The sequence below is a fragment of the Melospiza georgiana genome, chromosome 6, assembly GCF_028018845.1.
Source record: "Melospiza georgiana isolate bMelGeo1 chromosome 6, bMelGeo1.pri, whole genome shotgun sequence".
Taxonomy (NCBI): Eukaryota; Metazoa; Chordata; class Aves; order Passeriformes; family Passerellidae; genus Melospiza; species Melospiza georgiana.
The window spans coordinates 12,828,046-12,844,124 of record NC_080435.1 but is presented as its reverse complement, the minus strand read 5'-3'; the positions used below and the strand labels follow the sequence as shown (position 1 = coordinate 12,844,124).

The 16,079-nt window shown below is 46.0% G+C and overlaps 1 protein-coding gene across 2 annotated transcripts in view; it reads right to left on the bottom strand.

The window, feature by feature from the left end:
- The window catches only part of LOC131084808 (USP6 N-terminal-like protein), a 75,787-nt gene that overhangs the window by 15,181 nt on the left and 44,527 nt on the right, over positions 1 to 16,079 (bottom strand). For both annotated transcript variants that reach the window (XM_058026553.1, XM_058026554.1), the window contains exons 3-7: positions 15,190 to 15,470; positions 10,066 to 10,139; positions 9,450 to 9,535; positions 8,564 to 8,603; positions 7,753 to 7,833 (exon numbers count right to left, since the gene is read on the bottom strand). In XM_058026553.1, coding sequence (XP_057882536.1) covers positions 7,753 to 7,833; positions 8,564 to 8,603; positions 9,450 to 9,535; positions 10,066 to 10,131 — 273 coding nt within the window. In that variant the 5' untranslated portion in view covers positions 10,132 to 10,139; positions 15,190 to 15,470. The remainder of the gene's footprint in view (positions 1 to 7,752; positions 7,834 to 8,563; positions 8,604 to 9,449; positions 9,536 to 10,065; positions 10,140 to 15,189; positions 15,471 to 16,079) is intronic.

Sequence of the window (16,079 nt, the reverse complement as noted above, 5' to 3'; positions counted from 1 at the left end):
GCCATCTGAGCAGACACCCCAGGCAATCATTTGCTCTCCCTGTGCTGGCACAGAGAGGGCATCTCCGATCTGATGGATGAGCTGAGTATCTGCACCCATCCAAGACAACTGTTAGTCAAAATCACAGAACCAGAGAATCATAGAACAGTTTGGTTGAAAGGGACCTTACAGATCATCTAGTTCCAACACCCTTGCCAAGCACAGGGACACTTTTCACTACACCAGTCTGCTCCTAATCCCATCCAGCCTGAACCTTGAACATTTCCAGGGATGGGGCAGCCACAGCTTCTCTGGACAACCTGTGCCAGTGCCTCACCACCCTCACAGTAAAGAATTCCTTCTTTACATGTAATCTAAACCTGCCCTCTTTTAGTTTAAAACTGTAGCCTCTTGTCCTATCACTATCTGCCTGTGTAAAAAGTCATTCTCCCTTGTTTTTACAAGCCCCCTTTAAGTACTGGAAGACCACACTGAGGTCTCCTCAAGCTTTCTCTTCTTCAGGCTGACCAACTCAACATGTCTTCATAGGAGAGAGGTCTTTGTTCACTTCATCTCACAGATGCTTCTTCCCTTTTTCTTAATAAAGCCCCCATTAAATTTCAGTGGAAAACAGAAAAGAAAAAAAAAAAGCTTTTTTTTTCCATTGCTGACTACTTCCATTTAAAAAAAAGCTTCATAAGAAAGAAAAATATCTTCCTCTCAATACTTTCCTTCCTTTCATTCATCCCACCTGTGAAATGCCTTGCAGCTGCACTACAAAACCTACAGTAGCACTCCTCCAGATTCCTGAGCAACCTTGGGTACACTGAAGGACCTGTGGCACATGCCCAAGCTCCAGTCATGAAGGATATTTATGCTGCCTTATGGTGCTCCCTCAGAACCAGGCAATTCCTTGGGAGGTGACAGAGGTGCCAGATTTCCAGTCATAAGAATGAGCTTGGAGCTAAGAAGGGCAGTGCCTGATCAGGAAATCAACTGGAGCTACTGTCACTGCCTGGTACAAATGCCAACCACCTTCAAAATCTCTCTTCTTTTTCCATAGGGTGTTCTGCTTCATGCAATGCACGCTGATGTAAGAGAGGAACTGCAATCCCCAGGGAAGCACAAGGTCCTAGCAGAAGGTTTTCTGGATGTGGGCATGCCACATTGCCATTGCCACACCCAACTGAACACCTGCTTCTCTTGCCTTTCCTTTCAGACCCACCTTGCACCACCAGCTCTCTTTCATTTCCAACCTGACTTTTGAAGGTCAGCCTCTCACAAGGACATTAAGACTTTAACCATGGCACTGTGCTGGCTCACAGCCTCCATGAACACAAACTGACACTCATCATTTCCTCACTGTCTTCATGGCAGCATTGTGTTTACTGAGGGCAAAACCCAGGAGTGCTGGTCCTTGTCCCAAAGACTTACAAGACCAGGAGGTAAGACAGGAGGTGGGCTTCAAGCAGACAGGCTAGGGCACAGCAAAGAACTAACACTATCCCAGTCAAAAAAAGTATATAAAATAACTGTAGTCTGTAGGACCAGGAGAACCAGATGTTTATGAGAATGCTTTTCCACTCCATTACAATAAATATTTCAGTACTTCTGCTGACAGAGAAAGTGTCAGCAACATATCCTGATCCTGAAAGTATAATGGAAATTCAACATTTAAAATGCCATCCTCAGAACTCCCCAAATGCTTGCTCTGCCCCAAGCATTGCTTAGCACCAGCTGTGAAGGTCCAGTGCATAGCCATGATGAAATCCTGCAGAAATCCTTTACCAGATCCTGCCCTTCCCTCTGTATGCACCAAATAAAAGCTGCCCTCCAAAAGCAACCTCACCAGCAGACATGCCCATGGAAAGCCACCATCCTGTTCAACTGCATGCTGCATTTCAAGTGGGACATCACTAATTCACCATCTGGACACCCAAAGGCTCACATAAGGAGGTGCTCTAAGGACAGCAAACCTTCATACCATGTGGGGCAGATTCATCCCCATTTCCCAGGAGTCATTAAATCACGATGAAAGAAGAGCAATGCATCAAGAGACACAAAACAACAGGATTAGATGAACCACATCCCCAAGTAGTAGGTAAACACAAAAGCCTGGCTCCTGCAAGCACTCATGCCTTTATGAAGCAAAAGCTGGGGCAGAATCAACAAACAATCAACAAACAAAAAATACGTAGCAATTCTGACAAGAACACTAATTCTGAAAAGATTACTTATTTCCAGTGGAATACAAGAGACTGACTGACAGCTGCCAAAGCATATGATGATACTCAGGTCTGTGGGAAGGAAATAATTTTGTTTTGAATTTCCAGAGCTGGTGTTGCTGTTCTTTAATAAGTGTAACCCTCAGTGGCATATAGTAATGTCTCTAATGATTTTCTTTGCACAAGTGCTAAAGGAACAGGGGAGGTACAAAACATGCTGAGATGGAACTGAAATGAAATGCCTTCCTTTTATTTACCCAAGGGCTTTCCTCCTCCCACCACCTCCAGACATGAAAGTGATAAAACCTCAGAGCTGTGAGTCACCCAGAAAAAAATGAGCAACTTTTCTTCATCATGAAACTTGAAGGAAAACAGGGAAGTTACCATACAAGTGGTATTTATGATGGGATGAAAAGACAGAGGTAAGACAGCATGTGATGATAACTCCTGTACCACATGGCAGTCAAAAACAGCCCTCAAGGTCACTCTCTTTTAAACCACTCAGTGCTTGGAGATGGCAAGAGAGCACCTGGGTCATGTCCCACGCAGGCTGACAGACCAATGCACAGGCTAGAATAACAAACACCATTCTGCTTCACAAAAGGAGATGCTGGTGATCAAAGCAATGGTTCAAGACACTGTAGAAAGGCTGTGTCAGCCAAGGACTGAAACCACAGTGTCTAAAACTTGCTCCAGATTTTGCCACAAGATCATCTTCCCTCTCCAGGCTTTAACATACACAGCTCATGGCACAGAGGCCATCATCACCCCATCCCTATCTCTCCCCTGCCCACATATTTTCTCTGAGGTAGATGGGATGGGGAAGACTATGGAAGTACAGACTTGAGTTCCATCCTCCTGCACCAGCAGGTTTAGTGGTACTCAAAGGAAATCCTCCACTCCAGGTGAGGATTTGCACAGCTCAGTTCCTCTGAGAAGTACCCAACCATTGTTCCAGGTCTTGAATACGAGGGTTGGAGTCACTGCCTTTAAAGACAGAACATTTTTTTTGCAGTAGTAAAGACAGTGAAATTCAAAGATTTGGGACAGGTGGGTTGGTTTTTGAAGCAGAATATACACATTGCAGTTCACCTTCACACTTTGGAGTCTGTCACTGTTAACTTCTCAGCCATGTGCATGGATCACTAGGAAAAGACTGAAGAAGCAATGCCCAAATTTTGGGTATCCATGGCAATATCTCCAACACCTTAAAGTGTTGGAGACATATGCTGGATATATGGAAGGGCTTCACAGGGATATCGCCTTCCTCAATTCCTTTAGGACTCAAAGAGTGATCCTTCCAAAGAGAAAGGACTTCTTCACATCCTCTACCAGTGATGCACCAGAGGAACTGAGCTGTGCAAATCCTCACCTGGAGTGGAGGATTTCCTTTGAGTACCACTAAACCTGCTGACTGATGATGTGGCCATGCAGGATGCTTGGCAGTCTGGACATCAGCACACGTGGCTTTCTTTCTATATGGTTAATGATTGCTCCCAACTCCACTGTTGTGCCTGCAGCTGGAGCCTATGCAGCTATTCCTGATGGGATGCCAGCAAAGCAGGGGCAAAGTTAAGTCCTAAACTGGTGGGGCATGGGCAGGCATTTACAGTTATTGCCCAGGCTACCTTTGGAGGAGAGGAAAATGCTACCTGCCATTCCAAAATGAAAAAAAAAAAAGGAAAAGCCACAACTCCCAGACACAACCCCCTTTCCTTGCCATGGCATTTGAGGCAGGAGATCTGACTTCAGCCAGCCCTGGCACGACAAATGTCTGCTGGCTGTCCCTGGCATCAGCAGACAGTTCACTCCTGGGGCTTGTGTCAGTCCATACAGATCCCCGATTCATCCTAAACCGCTTTGCTGGCATGCACTGGATTAAGTGCTCTGCACTCCCGTGACCTTAGCAGAGGCAAGGCTTCCCCCCTGCACAAAGGCAGGCTTTGCCTAAAAACCAGACATCTATGACCAAAGACATCCCTCTCTAAAGGTCCCATCCCACACGGCCAGCAGCAAGATGCAGCTTGGAAATGATGCAGAGGTCATATCCTCCTGCTATGACTGATGCTTCTGGCTGAAATCCATTTCAGGGCTATGATGAATAAATTATTCTGCTGTTGCAGCACACACAGCACAGCCTTTTTTAACCAGCAAAACTGTGCTGCCTGAACTGTGTAGATTCTTACAAGGCAGCAGCCATTTCCTGACCTTCCCAAGCAAAGTCAGGCTGGTGTTTAAACTTGGGTTCAAATCAGGAGTGAAGAGGAGACAGACGTGAGCTTCCCTGTGCTGAACCCTGAATAACACAGTTTAGCACTTCTTTGCAGGTTTGACATACCTTAACTCTGCAAAACAATGTCATCCTTTCAGGGACTCCTTTATTTTTGTACCCTTTCCCTTGTGGAAATTCAGCCAGAAAAAAGCACCATTGCATCATTCTAACCCCACCCATATGAGGAATTGTGCTGAGTGTCACTCTTTGCTGATCTTGAAATTAAATCAGATTGTTACAAAATGTGTCTAGAACAGACATGAAGACAGATCTAAGGCAATGATGAGCACAGGGAGCCCCAGGGCATTACTTTAATTAAGATAATCCTATTTGTTGCTCATCCTGAAACAGGTTATGCCAGAAATTACTTCAGTTCCTAGCCAGGCTATTCTAGTCAAGGAACTGTAAAAGGTCCCACTATTTTTTTGTTCAGCCTTGTTTCCAATAATCTGTGACAATCACGAGACCCAGACTGCCATCAGCAGCATGCAAGGATGCCCACAGGCTGCAGGTGGGGGAACAAAAAGCCAAACCTGCTGCTCTCTGGTGGTGGCTCATGCCAAGGGTCTGGAAAAGCTGCTTGCTTGCCCACTGACAGGTGGCTGCTTCAGGGTCAATGCTCAGGATGGATACACAACCTCACTCCTCCTGCTGGCATTTCACAACACAGGAGATGAGACAACAACCTAAGCCTCGATCAGATACTAAAATGATCAGATACTAAAATGATGTAAAACACAAAGGCTTGCTTGCTAAGTCCCTCTTCATCAAGCACTAGATATGATCAGATGTCTGCCAGCTCCAGCACACGAACAGGGACTGAAAAGGTTGGCCCTTAAGTCCAGGAAGTTTCAGTCTGGAAAATAAGATGGGTTTCTACATCATTCAAGCAGAGTCAAAGTCAGGGCAACTTCCCTGTGAAACTGCTTGCAGTTCCTGCAACAAGATTTCTTTCCTCTCTAATAAAGCACAGCATATCAAAATTAACATCAAAGGGAAGGTTCTTGTTTTCAATAAGAGGATATTTTCAAAGATGACACCTTAGTCATTGTTAAAATAACACAGAGTGGCTGTCTTGTGACATTTGAGTTTTATCATGTCAGCCAAGTGGTGAAAACAAACTTGAAGGAAACATGCAATGCAGATGTGGCAGCCTGAGTACTCAGAGAAGGAACAAAACCAACCCACTCTGCTTTAGAAAAATCAAATCAAGGGCTTGTCACATTTACTTTAGCTAGAACAAAAGACATAGCCTCTGACATGACTGTAATCCCAGCATAAGGTCTTTGAAATGCTACAGTTGAACTGCATCCAGCTGCGGCAGCAGGAATATCTGAGCAGCTTCTATGTTCCTGACACAAGAACATGGGGTTTCACATCTAGGTGTAGGATACAACCTGATTTTACATTTTTTTATTAAAAGAAGGCACACTTTTGTGCTTCTCAGTGTCTTGGCATTTAATGGTGTGTGGCTGCTACAGACCTTACAGCCTGCACTTGCCTTGGTGCCAGGCAACGGGTGTTAGGCTGCACAGGACTGAAACCAAAGGTCCTTTCTCCTCCCCAGGGTCACCAGACTGTTCCTTCCCCGCCTGGGGCCAAGCACTGCTTCTCTCTTTGCTGGGAGAGGGTATGGCCACTTCCGGTGTCCCAGCAGGGGACAATGCCACCTCTGTGTGCAAGAGTCATCGACCATTTACAGGCTGTTATTCAGAACATCCTTTATTCTACTACAAGAGCTTTCTCATTTTCTAACCCAAAGACCCTCAAAACCCACTTGTCAGTCTGAGCCTTTGCCAGCCAGCAGGTCTGAGTGACACCAGCTACAGTGTGCTTAACACCCCAATAATTGTCAAGGGAAATCCAAAACAGACAGTGATCAGAGACTGCTACTGCTCCCCATCACTCATGCTGGATCCTGCCTGTCCTCACCATCTGACCCAGGAAATCCAAGGTGTGCTAAAACCACTCATCATCACCCACCCCAAACACCCTCCAGGACCTGAAGGAATTCCCTGTACCCTGCTGGAATTTGGTGGTTTATCCACAAGGTCACTAACCAATTAGTGCTAACTTCTAATTAGAAAGAACCAAGTCACAGGAGAGCCTCTGATTTTGCCCGTGGAGCAGCACTGATTAACAAAGTAATTAGAACCACCCTGAAGTGAACAGAAGGATTATAAAACCCCAAGCCCACCTCCACGCCATCCCTGCTGTCATTAAGATGATATTTTTTCTGGTTTTGGTTTTGTTTTTTTTTTTGAAGAGCAAGACTAGAACTCATCATTGGCTGGCTGAACAGGACATGACTCCTGACAGCTGAGCAAGGAGGATGCTCTGTTCAATGTTGTCCCTACAGCTATGCAAATATTCTTCAGGTATTTCTTTCCACTTAGCCTTTTTAACCAAGCTCAAATTTCTCCTAAGGACTCCCAACAGGAGCTAGAAGCAGTCCAGCCAAACACCCCACTCCTGCTAAACACAAAGGCTTCAGAGGCCATGGCAACAAGGCAATGCCAGGCTTCATCCCTCTCCTGTGCAAAGTGCTGCAAGCAGAGCAGGTCAGACACAACACTCCTCACACAGCAAGGGTCTTGTCATTAGGTTCAAAGGGTTTTTTGTTTCAAGAGGTTTGTAAGAGGAACATAAAACAGATACTATTTATTAAAAACAATTCAGTTTTGAAGTGGTGGTTGGTGCAGAGTTCATTTTAACACCAAAGCAAGACATAATGTTGGTGTCTCCCTCCTTGATTTCCAGACAGGTGTACACAATATGAAACCTAAGTGGCTTCTCACAGGCACAGCTAGGAGCAAAATAGAAAATCTAAGCATTGTTCTAGACAAATAATTCTTCCCCCAGGGAGAAGTACAAGGAACATCAACTGGGCTGTATCAGTCACAGCTCCCATATCATTTCCAGGAGGTGGAAACACAGAAGCAACTGCTGGTGTGCACTGCCCTCTGCTCTCACCGGGCAGGGAGCCAGCTGGGCACACGAGCACCCTTGCTGTGCTTCTGCTTGCACAGGTGCAAGTGCAAAAATGGCATCAGCATTTAGGAAAACCTTTTTAATGCCATGTAAGTCAGAACAGGACATTTACCTCAACTGGTAACCCAGAAATTTCTAGGAAAGCTTTAAAATATTGAAGATAACAAGTAGAATCAGGCAATGTTCCAGAGAGCTCTGGTTTTTCTGTCAACTTTTTGAAAGCCTGACTCATCATAAGGATCCATCACACCCACCCTTCCAGACATACACTCTTTTCCTCCTTACCTTGTCACTATTTCTGTATTTGCCCCACTTCTTCAGCATCTTAAGCCACTTGTCCACACGTTCTATTTCCTGCTGTTTTTGCTGGCACAAGGGAGAAGAAAAGACAAATTTAAGGAAAAAAAGCCCCAGGAGATGCCTCTTGAAAACACAAAACTTCATCCTCTTAGGTTTAAACTTCTATGCAAAGACCTCACATCAGGGATGGGAATAATCTACAGGTGCGTGCAGAAACTGCTAATTTCAGCACTTGGTAATTAAAAGCAGCATTGGTGAAAATGACAAGACACAGAGGCTTAACATAGAGAAAGCATTCCCAGGAGTATTTACTGACGATAAAAATCTTTGCAGGTCCAGCTAGACTCAAATCCTATCACTGTATCAGATCAGAAGAAATGTGATTCAGTCCCACTTAGCAGGGTTCTACCAGAGGACATGCTCACCTCTCAGGGGAGATGAGGATGGAAGTGATGGTTACCTACAACTTCCACCATCCTCCCTTGCACATGCAGTCCCCTTTACAAGCCACAGCTGCTGAGCACTGTGCCAAAGCAGAGGGAAAAGCCCAATATTGCTTTAAGAGGTGCTTTTTCAGTGCCATGTGGAGGAGGAAAATTGTCTGACCAAGGAAAATAAAAGCTCCAACAGCTGGGCATCGTGCAGAGTCCCCACCTCTGGGTGAGCAGCAGTGACCAGTGGGTGCTGGCTGCCTGCTTTGCTCTTACTTGCTCACTTGTTTCCTCAAAAAACATTCCCTCCCCAGCTGGTGTGAAAAGGATGCCACATCCATGAAGACAGAGCTGGCAGCTCTCACCTTCTCCTCCAAGGCGGTGCGGGTTGGCAGCTCCTGCTCGCTGGAAAAGCAAGGGGTCACTGGTTACTCCATGGGCAAGAAAGGCTGTGGGGGAGCACAGGCTGCTGCAGCTCATGGACCACCTCAGACACTTGAGGGGGTACGTCCTGGGGACTTTGTGCCCTTCCTACACCTGTCCCCAGTATGAAAGAGGCAGGAGAACATCATCCAAAATCCCACCACCCAACAGGAGCTCTAGGGGGTAATCGAGCATTGGACATAACTAGAAATCCAGGGCACATATCCCCTCTTCAATACACACATGATCAGCAATTTAAAGGGTGGGGAAGCAGAATTTTTAGACAGCAATTGCTTAAAACCTCCCTCCTACACACAGAACACCTACTATTATAACTTCTGTTAAGCATCAGAATAAAAATAGTTATTTTTAAGCATTTTTCCCAGGCACAGGGTTTGTAATTCATGTGTGCCTTGGTGAGGAGGGAGATTTCTAAAGAAAAGGTTTCCTAAGGGAACCAAAGATGGTCAGCTATATTTTCTGGTCTCTTCCTATTCCTCCCTGAATCATCAGGTGCAAACATAAGGGTCTCTATCTCTGTGGCACACACAGAGGCACAGGAACACCAGCCTGCACCTTCTAACGCCAGGCTTGTGGTAGGAAGCCATTTCTGAGCCTTGTCTTGCAGCAGATGCAAAGCATCAGGGTCTGCACATGCACAGTTAAGGAAGGAGGCCCATTTAGTCTTTCCTCCTGCCTTTGGGATTGATCAAGCCAAGCCACAGAGCAGCTTATGGGAGAGATGCTGGCCCAGTCATGCTCAGTGCAGAAGGATGGTCCACACGCACAGAGAGGTCAGAGAGGAAAGGAGAGGGCAGGAGCACTTACTGCAGGAATCCAAACCGGTCTGTAACTTTGTAGAGAGTGAAATCGGCATCTTCCCATTGGTCAATCTGAGCTCCTTCCTGTCTGCCCTGAAAGCAGAAAGGATACCTGTGAGCTGTCCCAGCACCAGGAATGCCCCAGTGCCTGCATCCTGCCCCCAAAGCCTGTAGGCTACATCCCTCTCTCCTGAATGATAAAAGGTACAGAACCAGGAGAGCAAAACCTGCACTAAAGAGCCAACCAAATTCAAGGCAGAGAAAAAAGCCAAGTTCAGCCTATCCAGCATTCCATGTGTGCCTCTGCTAGAGGCTGGGAAAAGCTGTACATCAGAAAAAACAGTGTTGTTGGGCATAAGCCATCCTGGTGTTAAGGGAGCACTGAAGCATCAGAATCTCAGCACCTTTCGTATCTATGCTGAGCACACATGGGACCCTCAGTAACCTCCAGGGATGTAGTGTGAGGGGATGTATAGGAAGGGAGAGCTGGCATGAAGCCTAATGGCATGAGGGTTACTGGGACGATGCCTGCAGGGAGGCAAAAGTTCTTATTTGATGCATTCCTAATAGATTAAACAGCTTCAGCCCCAGCCAGCATGCTGGGGAGGGGCACGAGGTGGTACCTTCTCATACTTGGCGACGATTTCTGCTTTTTCCTGGGCTATTAAAGACTCTATATCCTTCTTCATATCAGAAGCTGTAAGAGAAAAAAAAAGGCAGGAGGGAGGGGAAAGGAGATAAGTAAATGTGTACACAGCATGTGAAATATTTTAGGAAAGTGCTAATACAAAAAACGTTTACTGACAATTTTAGCTTCCAGCCATATCCCACAGCTAAAATTAGGCTGAAGTTGCACAGTGCTGCACAGAGTTTGTGGAGCTTGCCTGCACACAGCAGGACTGCCAGCTCCCTGCTCCCTGCACTGGGACAGCCCAGCCCGAGCAAGGGGGGCTTGCCTTTGTTCCCAGGCACACACATGGCAGTGTGGAAGACATGGCTTTTAAATGGAGACACGCAAGGCGGCCACAGAGCGCTGGCCCAGCACAGCACAGGCGCCAGCCGGGCGCTGCTGGGCACAGCACCCACATGCATGACAGCAAACCACTGGCTCTGGATGGGAAACCAGGAGATGCCCTGTAGGAGCATCCAGAGGCAGATTTAACTTCAAAGAAGAAATTGAAAAAAGTTTTTGCCTACTGAAGCGTGCATGAGAGAAGTGAATTGGCCTCTAGATGATTACCTTCTGTACAGAACTCCAAAAGAAAACAACACAGCAGCAAGATGTCCCCACCTATGCTGAGAAGGACCAGTCTTGGTCTAAGCAAGACTCAGTCCAGGTCCCAGGGGTCTGTGCCCACTGCTCTGCTTCATCCATACACATACCTATGAGCAAGGTAAGTTCCCACATCAAACACAACTTGAGTGCTGTCCTGTGCAAGCCCAAAGAAGCATCCCTCCCTGTCAAGCCATAACTAGTTCCTCATTCACCAAAGGTGGAACTAACACACCAAGGAGAAAATGTAGGCAGACAAAACCCCCAGGGAAGGGGGTTATATAATCAGGGCTCTTTCATGACCTGCTATCAGACAGCAGCACAGGCATGGCACCACTTCACACTCATCCATTCAGACACTGGAAAAATGCAAATTCTTCAAATTCATACCAGGATTGGGTGTATCTTTCCCTCTTACTGACTCCACAATCAAAACAGCGCAAGGACAGAAATATTAAAGTGTATTTCGTTCTTTTATTTTTCCAAGCTGCAGCTCCTATTTCAAACGTGAACCACATTTTAATCACAGTTTAATTTTCCAATGTAGCAAGGTCTGAGTAACTGTCTCACCATGTCACCTAATACTTCTGCATCTCCTGCTTCTCACATCTCCTGTGAAACTTATAAGCAATTTCACTCCCCCAGTTCTGACTTTGTTGTTGTTGTTGTTTCAACAAATTCCAATGATGTCTTTTACATGTTGCTAAAAATACAAATATTCTGCAGGCTACAAGGGAAAAATAAACTGTATGTCAGATTAAATGGTCAATTTTTCAAGACACTTATAAAGTGAAAACTATTCTGAACATCTCTGACCACACTCTAAAAGAATAACAAAGGAAGAGCAGCTTGGTACCACGGGAGGATTTACACAGCAAGAACATATATATTTTGGCATTCACCTCTGCAAAAGCCTCTCTGCAGCCAGAAACACCAGACTTTTGCAAAGGAGCCAGTTTTTAATCTCATCCCTGGAATATGCATATTTGTTTTCTCTTTCTATAAAACTGCAAAAGACCAAATTTAGGAAAAAACTTGAAAGCAGAGCAAATGCTTGATGGCAGTGGGAAGGCTGGAGATGGCAAGAGGCTTCAGCAGCCTTGGGGTGTGACCACAGTGCTGCTGCTTGGAGAGCACAGAGACGGCGCAGTGCTCAATGAGGGGGTTGGCAAAGTGCTCTGGAGAGGGAACAGAACAGGGCTTAGCTCTGTACCAGCAGATATTGAAGAGGGTATGTTTATTATTTAATTCTGCATGTGCTCAAACTCCAGAGTAGTTTTGACATCATGATGTTATACAGCCTTTGCTTGAGGGAAATGACACCTTGTGTACATGGAAATTACTGAGATTTATTTTCTGAAGGATTTGATGAAACACTTAATTTTCTTACTTGACGTAAACAGGCCTCCTATAAATAGGAACAGGCTGTACTATACCTGCCATGCTTCTTCATATACTTATGTATGACTGCATACTTTCTTTTTTAAATATACCACTCAAATTACTTTCTCAACCCTGCCACCCAATTTTCTCCTGAGAGTACTGTATTTTCTTAGCAAAGAGGTTTTTTTTTCCATGACAAACACACAACATGAAGCTGCTATGAACAGGAATAGTACAGAAATGTGAACTATGCAACAATGGTATTAGATAGTTAACTAGGATATAAGCAACAGAAAGCCCTCAACCATGCACATTTAAATTCAACCCCAAAACAAAGTTATGAACTAGCTCCTTTTAAAAAGAATGATGTGAAAACATCCACAATCTGTCATCTCACACTAACACTTGCAGCTTCCAGTCTATGATTTAAGGAAGTAAAAATTAATACCAACTACAGTAAGCCTAAAATGTTTAATGAAAATGCACTTTACTGCCAACCCACATTAAACATTATCTAGCTATCAACAAACCTGAAATAAAATACCCAATTTTTGAATGAAAGCAACTTTCCTTGAATTAATTCACCAGCTGGAATCTCAAATATTGGCAGCAAGAAGAAAGTATCTGCATCAAAAATCTAAGACTTCGTGTTAAAATTGTTCTCCATAAATCAGATTTACTGTTATACCTTTCCCACAAGCCCCGTATTTTTCCAGTCAGATCTGCCAAGCTCCCATTGCCCCACATGGGATTGCACCCACCAGGACCAGCCTGGCTGGGAGAGGGGAACCTCTGTCCAGCAGCCACCAGCCCAGCTCCGCAGCCCTGCTCAGTGCCCAGGAGAACTGAGCATTTCCCACGGCCCAGCAGCAGTGCTCCCTGTGACACAGCCCAGGACACACACACGTCCCCTGTCACCCCCAGCCACAACACCATGTCTCACTTATCAATTCATCAGCAATCACCCTGCCAGGGCTTGACAGATGGGCTTTTGAAATGAAAATATCAGCAAAGTCTCTTCTTAGGAAACACAGCATAGCAACATGTTCTCAGTCTCAGCCTGGATTTGAGGATATTCTGGAACCCAGATTTTAAATCTTTTGTACTGTAGAACAGTATCTACTCAAACCACTTGAGATTAAGACTACATGTTTGTAGTTGGTTTCTATTTGGTGGAAGGTCATTGAAAAAGCAGAAGTGGGTTTAGGTGAATATGTGCTCTCATTCTGACTATGTCCACTTAACTTCAAATAGAGACTGCTGCTAGGAGAAGAAAAAAGGCAAGTTTTGACACACCATACTTCACTACCACTCCGGCCTCTATCAGAGTGAAACTGCTGCTGTGGAATAAGGTAAAAAAGGTTACTTACTACACTGCTGAAACACAACAAGTCACCGTTCCTGTTTCATGTTCTATTTTAAAAGCACATTTAAACATAGCATTTTATGTCTTTAGCCATCTATGGTACCAGCCTGCAATTTTTGCTTTAGGGGAACAGTTTTAAAGGAAAAGCATAGACATCTATGCAAGTGAAAATGCTTATATACATCTGCTAAGAGGCAAAAGCCTCTCACAAGGTACACCTGTAGTCTGCACCACCTCCCAGCAAAGCACTTTGAAAGCAACAACCCACTTGTAAAGCTTCTACTAGTTGTAACAGTGACTCACACACTGGCACGCCCTGGAATAAACCTGGCCATGCAGGGAAAGCAACTAAAGCAAGCTGTGAGAAGTTGAGTAAGCCCCATCAGGGCTTTCTGAGTGCATGAAACAGGCACCTTGACACACTTCAAACCACACAGGCAAAGGGCTTGAAGCAACCTGCCCATCCTGGCTGCCTGGAGAACGCGGGGGGACAGTCAGCAGCTGCAAGCCAAGAGAAGCTGTCATCAGAGGCTCTTTTCCCACGTGCCCAAAGCCTTTCAGAAGCAAAGCCACAGCATTACACCACTGCACACACCTACCATGCACAGCCAAAGTGATCATGGCTTTGGGACTGCTCCACCACAGCCTGAGGAAACCTCAAAGGCCCCCAGGGCACCCAGGAGGGTCTGTGGGCTCTTACAGGTGGGCCCGGGCATGCCTGGCTGTGTGCCCATGAGGTGACAAGCCAAGGAGGAAGAGATGGCCACGTGCTGCTGACTGCAGGCAGAGCTTTTGCTTTGTGAGAACCAGCCCCAGGCAGAAGTCAACCTGCTCCTGAGGCCGTGGTGCAAGACAGGCCAGCATCCCCATCTCCAGTGTTGCAGCTGCTGCAGCATTTTTTTACTAGACCCGTAAATTTCTACTCCAAGCCAGACAACACATTCAGTGCACTTGCATCAAGGGCTTCTGCTGATCCCCCTGTGCAGATTCTCTCTCATTAACAATCCCAGCCTGCAAACATCCTGGCCAGCACCAGCTTCAAAACACTTCACTGGACTGTGCATCTCTGACCTTAGCTCAATTCCGGCACACAATTACATCCCTGCTAGCAGAAAGGAAATCAAGACCTGCACTCACAAAGTGAATTACAGCTTCAGGAATGAAATTACTATCCAGCAGGATGAACCAAGATACAGGAGATCCTGTTTGCATATTTATTTCCTTGACTACGACCCAGGAGAACACAAGCAAGCTTTTTTGTTTGTTTGTTTTAAGAGCATAAGGAGCACTAAGCCAGCTGAATTGCAGGAAGGTTTGTTTTAACTGTCTTGGGGTCTTTGAAAATGACTGCCCATAGATCACTTTAGATGAATCACAGATGTGCTACAGAAAGTTCAAATGATCTCCTGTGCTAGTAAGCTTGCATTGTATCTGAAACTGCACTGGATGCTGGGCTGGATAAAACCAGAGTCACCTCCCTCAGCAGAGGTAGTGGGAACACCAAGAGAGAAGCTCCACTGCAACTCGCTTTGATGCCACCAGCAATTACCCCAACAAACCAGAGCATCCAGCATCATTGTAGATGAGACCCTGCTGATGTACTAGCACGTGTAACCACCATACATGACAGCCCTCAGTGCAATTCTCATTTGCTCCAGAGCCAGTTTATACGATTGGAAAAGACAGGATGAAAACATAACCCAGCTCCAAGCAATGAGCCCTTACCTGAGCCTTGTATCAGGTGCCAAGATTCATCAGTTCAGCTGGAGTTGTCCACTCCCCTGAAGGCATCTATGTGGCAGGAGGCAGTGGTCTCTGCTGCAGGGTGGTGAGGACCCCCAGTTGCCACAGCCCACCAGCCAACAGCCCTTTGGCTCACCCCCAGGGCCCCAGCTTCACGTGGCTGATCTCCACCCTCGTCCTCTGCCACGTGAGAGCTCACCACAGGTGGCTGGGAGAAGAGGCAAGGCAGGAGGCAATCCACACTCTCTTGTCCCCCAGGCTCACTGCAAAGGAAATAACAAGTTGATCAGTTTTCCAGTTCTGGGACAGCAAAGGCACCATCCTTTACCAACACAGGGGTCTTTGAACACAGAGGAAGGGAAGGTTCCTTTGGAGCTGGTGGGGAAGGAATAGGCTGTAACTACAGGGCATACAATGGCAGAAAGTAAACTGCACTTGTATGCATTGCAAAAACACCCTGCTGTGGATTTTCTTGCCATTTTCCACCCAGGTTAGGTCCCAGGGTTTCCTGTGATGGTCTCAGAGCCCAACACACCTTTATACCAGCAGGCATGTGGCACTGGTAGCTCAGCAGGCAGAAGATGCCCCCCACCCAAGCCAAAGGCACAGTATTACATTCTACTCCAGCTAATCTAAGGTTATGTTGCCCCCAAGAAGGGCTGCAATGGAGGGTTCAGGCCATTCCTTCAGGACTCGGGTCAGGTTAGGACCAAGACACAGGACTGACTTGCATGGTACAGGAGCTGGCACCAGCTGTGCCACCTGAGCCACCTTCCAGCACTGGCAGTTCTCCTTGATACATCCAAACAGCTACACAGTCCAAAGGACAGCAGAGCCCAACACAGAGCTATCACTTACAAAAACCAACTTTT